The sequence below is a fragment of the Austrofundulus limnaeus genome, unplaced genomic scaffold (genome assembly GCF_001266775.1).
Source record: "Austrofundulus limnaeus strain Quisiro unplaced genomic scaffold, Austrofundulus_limnaeus-1.0 Scaffold53, whole genome shotgun sequence".
In the NCBI taxonomy this organism is placed as follows: domain Eukaryota; kingdom Metazoa; phylum Chordata; class Actinopteri; order Cyprinodontiformes; family Rivulidae; genus Austrofundulus; species Austrofundulus limnaeus.
This window is the reverse complement of record NW_013952455.1, coordinates 1,673,822-1,681,869: the sequence shown is the minus strand read 5'-3', so window position 1 is coordinate 1,681,869 and position 8,048 is coordinate 1,673,822. Positions and strand designations below refer to the sequence as shown.

The 8,048-nt window shown below is 43.6% G+C and overlaps 1 protein-coding gene across 1 annotated transcript in view; it reads right to left on the bottom strand.

Moving 5' to 3' along the window:
* Positions 1-1,530: 1,530 nt before the first annotated feature.
* The window catches only part of pkn1b (protein kinase N1b), a gene marked incomplete in the record, with an annotated part of 38,006 nt that continues 31,488 nt past the window's right edge, over positions 1,531-8,048 (bottom strand). Inside the window, 9 exon segments of the mRNA XM_014008874.1 lie at positions 1,531-2,484; positions 2,567-2,647; positions 2,749-2,856; positions 4,415-4,557; positions 4,650-4,726; positions 4,804-4,866; positions 4,956-5,132; positions 5,229-5,320; positions 5,500-5,572. Coding sequence (XP_013864328.1) covers positions 2,281-2,484; positions 2,567-2,647; positions 2,749-2,856; positions 4,415-4,557; positions 4,650-4,726; positions 4,804-4,866; positions 4,956-5,132; positions 5,229-5,320; positions 5,500-5,572 — 1,018 coding nt within the window.

Genomic DNA, 8,048 nt, shown 5'->3' with positions numbered 1-8,048 from the left:
GTTGAATGCCATTGGTGAGTCAGGTGAAATTGTTTATGATTAAGGTGTGAATTGTGTTTAGGTTAGGTTGAGGGTCAGGTATGTACCTGTGAGGTTAGGAGAGTAATGGTGCGCTCACACCGAACGCGTTTTGAGCAGCAGGTTTTCATGCAAAGTCCAAGGTGGGCGTGGGTCGGGAAGTGCTGCGGCACATCTTGCGCGTTAAGTGCAGCACGATTTGAGAGGGTATTTTTTTTTAGCAATTTTAGCATTCGATGTGCTTGACGTGCTTAACACAGGAGTTGGAAAATCTGAACTTTTGCAGCTCGTTGCGGCGTGTCAACCAATCAGAAAGACTCCACTGTGTGATGCAGTGACACATTTTCCAACGGAACAGTTTCCTGAATGATGTCCACTAACCTGAGACAGATGGACAGGAGCTCCTTAGCTGAAATCGAGTGCCAGTAGTTGGTGTCTTGGCAGGGGATTTCAGCACCGATGCTCATCAAACTGAGATCGGGACAGAAATAGTTCTGAACGCGAGCCTCGTCAGAGAGATGAAACTCACCAAACCTGAACCAAACTCAGAACGTCTCTGAATTTTCTGGTGAATTAATTACGAATTAACTAATTCGTGAGCATGACGTGCTCTTGCTCTCAGTAAATAAAGCAAAGCCACTTTCTTTATCATGACCCCCACACGCGAAGCGTAAGCGGGAGTTACATTGTTTTCGTCCGTTTTTTTTTTTCAGTGATTTTTTTCAACCGTAGCACAAAAACAGCTGCACCAGTCAACATGAAATTTGGCAGGACTGTAGATGAGTCCGACCTACACTGCGCCAGCCAACAGTTTTACGATAGACCCCATATGTGAGGAGGGGGCTCCTTTCAAAGAGGTGGTGTCTGGACGTGCAAAAATGCTTATAACTCAAAAACTGTTCAACATAGAAGCTTCAGATTTCTTTTGTTGTTTATCTCTGATGAAGCTCTATCCATCAGGCCCACCAATCAGTGCCCCCACCACCCCCCCGGACCCCCATTTTTTCTGAAAAAGGGGTGTCTGGACATACGGTGTCGTTTTCATATTTTTTTCGCTAAACTTAATGTCTATGGGGCCATCTTTTTCTTTCTAATTTTGTCTTTGTCCCCTGATGTACTGCTACGAAAAGTAAGAACAGATATTTTCTGATTGAGCCACATATTTTGATGTTTTTATACCAATTTATCTGAAGATGTGGGCGAAATATTGACTMCCAAATGTATAACGGAAACAGAAAAATGGCCTGCGGGTTTTACTTGTTTCTCTGCTCCATCACACCTGATGTGAATGAATGGGTGATTATTAAACCTCTGGAGAACTTGAAGAGGTGATTTAATCACTGAATCAGGAGTGTTGGAGCAGAGATAAAKRTAAAACATGCAGGACTGCAGTCCTCGAGGAGTCAAGCCCTGGTGTAGAGGGTGAATACGAGGCAGGTGTTTAAAACATCTGAGAGAATCAAACTAAAGWTGGATAAATATGATGGGCAGTAAATAATCAATGCTTTTGTGTTCTTTTCACATCTTTACTGAGTCACAGCTCCAACACATTTCACCAGGAAGTGACACAAGAGGAAGGAACACAGAAAAAGGGRGGCATTTCACAGAAAAACAGTTCAGTCCCTGCAAAAACGACTGTAGTTAAAAACGAGTGGTGTACCRAAAGAAGAGATGATGAAGAGTCTTATGAATCATCTGACACATAAACGATAGACAACCCTGGCTCTCCTCAGGCAAAGTCCTCCTTCTCTCTCTCTCTCTGCCGCTCTATGGCCAAATCAACAGACGGTACTTCTTTCACCAGGCAAGCTGAGTTTTTTGTTCGTCCTCTGGCGCCCCCCCAGTGGTAGTTTATGGCTAACGCAGGAGGCACGGGTCACAGTGACACTGCAACGAACAGGGATGAAACAGAGTGGAGAAAAACTGCTTCCTGTCACAATAATCACATTCTGAGGCTCTTTGAAGGTTTCACACACAATTTGATCATTTCTTTATTGCATCGTTCATTCTCATGACAAAACTCTGCCACACCAAAAGTTATGCTGTGGCGCCGCAGGTGTGTGCGACTCAGCTGTTCCCAGACACTCAGCAAAGCCATTGATTGGTCCCGTCAGCCTAACACAGAGAGAAACAGGGATGTTCATTTCTGGACTGCATCCAGTTACTCTGTGTCTTCACCGCCGTCAGCCTCGGTCTGTCTCCTGCCAGAGTCTGTGGCTGACAGCAGAGAACTGTTACCCCCCTGACCTCTGACCCCAGAGCCTAGCACAGGTCAGACACGTAGTCGAAGTCCTTGAAGAAGTCCTGCTCCTTACGGGTGAGGGCACGGCGCTCGCGGGGCGGTGTAAGGGTGGGCACCTCGGTGGTGAACTCCGAGTCAAAGTTGCTGACGTCATCTTTTGCTGCGATGATAGGAACAAAAGGGGGCGGGACTTTCCTCTGAACTAGGCCCTCCCAGTCCATGCTCTAAATGATTACATGTAAATATTTATTATTAGTGGTGTAATCAGGTGCATTCAAAATGTACATTCAAAACTRAAACACTCACTCTGAAAAACGGTTGCTTCTTGACATCCTCTGCATCTTTCTCTCCAGAGCCAAGACGCCTCTCAGGATTTCTCCTCAACAGCTAGCGACAATAAAAGCACAGCTTTTAACAGAAGACAACTTTACTGAAAGACAAACTAAAAGTAAACTAGCAGCAGGAAGTAAACCAGGTGGATTTCTAACCCGTCTCATGATGCCGATGGCCTCGGTGGAGAGGAAGCGCGGGTACCGCACCTCGTCATTCACGATGCTGTCAAACACCTCCTCTTCATCGTCACCTGGGAACGGAGACTGAAACAAACAGAAAGTCACTTCCCACCAGCAGGTCTTTGTTCCTGTACGAGTTTGTTAGTTGAGTTTTGGAATCGATTAATTTTTCAGTCCGCTATTCTTTCAGAATATAATGAACTTTCTACATTTCTACAGCTAGCTGATAACAGTGTAATGCAAAAGTGTCCAACTCAAGGCCAAAGAGCCAAATGTGGCCTTCTGCCACAGTTTATGTGGCCTGCTAGAGCTTCWAAAGTGTAATAATGTCTTAAAATAAGCTGCATAAAGCCAGCACTGACAATAAACTACATCTCCCATAATGCATGTTGATTATTTTATCCACAAAATGATGACATTCCTCCAYTAGGTGGAGGTGCACAGGGTTCAAAAAAGCTGGTGTAACATCGGTAGCCAACAGCTGTGAAATTTGCTGTGTAAAATCTCCACTTCGCTGCATTTTCACCAGCTGCTTGCTGAAGCCCAAGTCATAAATTTCAACTGGATTGCCACTCCAGTGGGAATTCCTTGTCAGAAAGTGGGAGAGTTCTGAAATTAAGATGGCAGCTACTCACCACAACTCAACAGTGAGTTAAAGTTTCTTACTTTACTTTTAATAGTATTTCTGTATTATTTATTTTACACTTTGTCAGTTGTACACATAGTACTTTTCAGTGTTAAAACACCGTTTCTATAMAGGAAATACCAAGTAGAGCTCAGTTAAGTCCCCTCTCCACAGGCGTGCCTCCTTGGTTCAACCTTCAAGGTGGTTCTAAGTGGGTAGAATCAAGTATTGTGCGCTTAAGATTTTGACGCCAGCAGACCTCTGCCTGTGGATTAGCCAAGCCGAGGCAGAACTCGCAAACTCTTGGAGAGAGTTGAAGGAGACGAGCCCTTGCAGCTTGAGCTGGACAGAGCCRTCTGAAATCAGCAGATATTCTTGGAGGTTTTGGACCAACTGGCCACCCACGGTTACACGTGCAGTTATAAACAGTGCTGCGGAAAAAAAAGTCAGACTACCGCACGATAAAACAACACACCTGAGCAGAACTGAACAAACATGAACTGAATAGAGTGAGACTGGACAATGGAGGCGGGGCTTTATTGTTTGTTAGCGGTGCTCAGMCGTACCAATGTGAGGAATGTGACGTTTTGTCTTTCATCAAAGTTAATTACAGCTGGCCCTTTGAAAGCCACCATAACRCTCACGTGGCCCTCAGTGAAAATGAGTCYGACWTCCYCGATTTAATGCATAAAGTGACAGCAGTGTAGCCCTTAGCACTATTTCTTCAAACTTTAGCCACTCAAAACAATATTTAAAACWGGTAAGATATTGATTGTTCATAACTTTTTCACAGAACCCCAATTTAAAATGTTCAAACTGTTTGTGGAGGGTTACAGCTGCGCTCCAGTCTGCCATGCGGTCCTGGTGGGAGAGTTAAGTTAGAACACGGCTTCCTGTTTCCAGTCTCACTGGCTGCTGGCTGCAGCTTTAAGTTTTGTGCAGAAATAAAAGTCTCATGAACCTCCACATTTCGCCCTCTACCAGAATATCGGAGTACATCATTCCCTTCGCTCTCACCTCTCCCACCAACATCTCATAGACGAGCACGCCGAGCCCCCACCAGTCAACCGCTCTGGTGTACGACGTGTCCGTCAGCACCTCCGGGGCCAGGAACTCCGGCGTACCACAGAATGTGCTGGTTCTGTCTCCGTAACCCATGCCTGGAGAGAAAACGGCTGGGATGAGTGAAAAAAAGACGATGGCGGAGCTTCAACTCGTGAAGGACACAGATGAATAAAACTTGAGCACCTACCTTCTTTACAGAGGCCAAAGTCTGCAATCTTAACAAAGCCCTCTGTGTCGAGGAGCAGGTTGTCCAGTTTCAGATCCCTGGTTAAGAAAAGGGGGAGTCGATGAAGAAGATAACACGTCTGTAGGAAACAGCTGCAGGAGGTCTGAGAACTCACCGATAAACAATCTTGTGCTCATGAAGAAACTGTAGACCCAGGACCACACAGGCTGAGTAAAACCTGCAGATTAAATGACAGAGAACTTTACTTACGCTCCATTAYATTAATATCATTTCTACACCGCAGCTCTTTGTTTCTTCAGGACTCACACGGCGCGTGGCTCTGCAAAGACGTCAGCGTGAATGTGCATCATCAGGTCTCCTCCTGCTGTGTACTCCATGACGAAGCACACGTGCTCCGGCGTCTGGAAACACGCAAACAAGTTGACCAGGAAGGGATGGTGGGAGCTGTTGACGGTCTCAAAGATCCGCTTCTCACACATGAGACTGAGGGGACAGAAAGGTGGGAAATGAGGTGAACGGGCTGTAGGTTTTTATTTTTTTCTTTGAGGTCTTTGAGGGGTTTACGTTTAAAAGCGTTACCTCTCTACCTCATCCCTCGCCACGATGTCGCCCTTCTTCAGGGCTTTGATGGCGTACAGACTGCCCGTCTTTTTATATTCAGACAACAACACCTAAAGAATGAARCAAGTTCTTGAAATTAAAACGCTAACATGAAAAACAATAAAAATATTGTTTAATGTATCAAGTAGGTCAAATCAGATCACATTAAACTGACTGAAAATATGTTGAGTTTTTTGTTATCTATATTGGGCTTTTTTTCATTTTGTAGGAAAAACTGAAYATTAAGTACCTTCCCAAAGTGACCCCTGCCAAGAACGGCAACCATCTTGAAATCCTGCAAGGACAGAGGGCCTCTGCTCGCTCTGAGAGAGAAACATGTCACAAAACAAAAAAWGATGACATTACGGCCTGGTCTGCACTTCGTTCTGTTCTGTTTATATTTTCTTCCTCTCTCCAAGCATTTGACAAAAATGCTAAAATACCCATGTCTAGCCTGGAAAAAACCAGCCCCTTGTTCTCCGCTTTGCTTCGTACAGACGGTCTGGACTCTCGGCTATTGAGAAGCGATTGCTTGCTGGAGGCGTGGCCTCTGTTGAAGTTTAAAACGATTGGATCTGATTTATCCAATCACTAACGGCTGGCTGCGACGCATGTACGCCAGCTTTACTGTGAAGGAGGCTAAGCTAAGAAGCTAACCAGAAACTGCTCGCGTGCGTTGTAAACAAACATCCTCTACTGAGAGAGAAGTACCGAGCCAAACGAGACGGCTACAAAYAAGTCCTGCAGGCTTYGTCAGACAAATTTTATTTAATTTGGAAGCCTTATCAACAGRCTGGCTTCATTCACTTCCTCCACTGTCATTGCTAAACTACAAGCAGACAYTGCACAGAAAACCAACGTTGTCGTTCAARTCCCTTCCTTCTGTTCTCTGATTGGCCTGAATGAAATTCTCCCGGAGAAATCCTTGTCTATGGGAGAAATCCCAGACAGAGAAGTTAAGTGGAAACTAGAACTGAGCAGAACTGCGTAGGAAGGCGAGGGCCAGGCTAGCCATGTCAGGCAAACACATTAAAATACACATCAAAAGACAGAAAAAATGTTTTGTAGTTTATTAAGTTTTAACCAGTATATACAGAAACACGTGTCCAGACGTGAAGAAATTAAACTTTTTGTAAAAAGTAAAGTTTGGGATGTACATTATGTACATGTAACGCTCATAAAACATACCTGTTACATATACTGTGTATGTTTTAGGATAAAAGGTGGGAAAGTTACACCATAGTATGCTGTTAACTTTCACTTTCTGAAAACATTGGGATGGTGTGAAACACATGTTCTGAAACCTGCAACCTTCCTGCTCTCATGGTGCCTCTCTCGATGTGCCCGAGGCACTAAAGCACACGTGTACCATCAGAGAGGCAGACATTTGAACTRTGCGATGATAACAAGCTGCATGGTCTCTGTTCTCTTTAGTACGAAGGATGGATGTGGCGTCTGTGGTTTCCTAATACAAGTAAGTTTAGATTAGTCCCTGCTCACTCAGCACAGGAGCTGTAGGCTGACTGCTGCTTCACCTGCAGACCGTCTCTGCTGCACCTGGCCTCACAGTACATCAGAAAGCCCYGCCCTGCTCTGCTCTRAYTGGATAAGACTGTGGSTCAGGGGTTCGTTAGATTTGTTGAAAGCTTTGTCAGTTTAATCCGATACCATTAGACTGGGTGGGTTTAACRAGACCGCAACTGAAAACAACCATTTTCCCTCCTCACTTTCACAGATAACTGTAATCTGTCCTGGCCATGGAGAACCTGCTGATTTCTTTGGATGGACCAAAGAGTTGTGTCAAGTGTGTGTGTGTGTGTGTGTGTGTGTGTGTGTGTGTGTGTGTGTGTGTGTGTGTGTGTGTGTGTGNAATGTACACAGTCTTTGCATAGTAGAAACAGTAAAGTGTCACTTATTTTTGTAATTTTTGTTTGGAAAACATTGTGAGGAAAAGTTTCTCATTCAACACTTTCACACATCACATGCCCTTGTGACACCACTTTGAATAAGGGAGATATAATTMAAGTATGGATGATTTTGATTTATTGAAATCAAGTTGGCATACTAAAAGTAACTAATGTCGTAAGACTTACTTAGGGTTTCAGGAGTTCTGATAGGCTTTGCTGTGCCTTCTCCCTTCTTGAACTTGGGAAAGAATAATCTACATGGGCTCTCCAGATGAAGAAGTTGCCTGCAGACGTGCATTTTCATTGAAATGCATTGCAGCCAGGTACAGTCTGGTTAAAATAGCATAAAAGAAAATTACATGTTAGTTTGAAGTTGCACCATTAAAACTCATCTAACACACAGTATTTTGAATAACGAAAAAAAACAAAAAACAAATACAGAGTGACTAAAACAACACTGCAGCCAATATTTTTTGGCCGATTCATGAAGACGATACTACTTTTTCGTCCTCCCTCCATTAACATGATAAAATAAGAATGATAACAAATGTTACACAAGTCTTAATTTAAAACAAAACAAACTAAAAAAAAACATTTATTAACTAAGCCTTGTCTGAAGAGGCTGTATAAAGTGCTGCTACACAGGATTTCTTCTTTCAGCCCTTTCTTAAAAAAAATAAATTCATCACATATTCTATCTAGTGTTAAATATTCTGTTTTTATTTGTATATTAATAAGATTAATATATTTTGTTACATAAAAAGGCTATGCTCCCAGCTTTTGTGATGCAAAAACAGCAACACAGAGAGAAAAAAGGAGACACACATCCATCTTGCTATCCTTATAAGGACTTCACACACACAGCGCTCACAGCTTCTCGGCCTCATTCTGC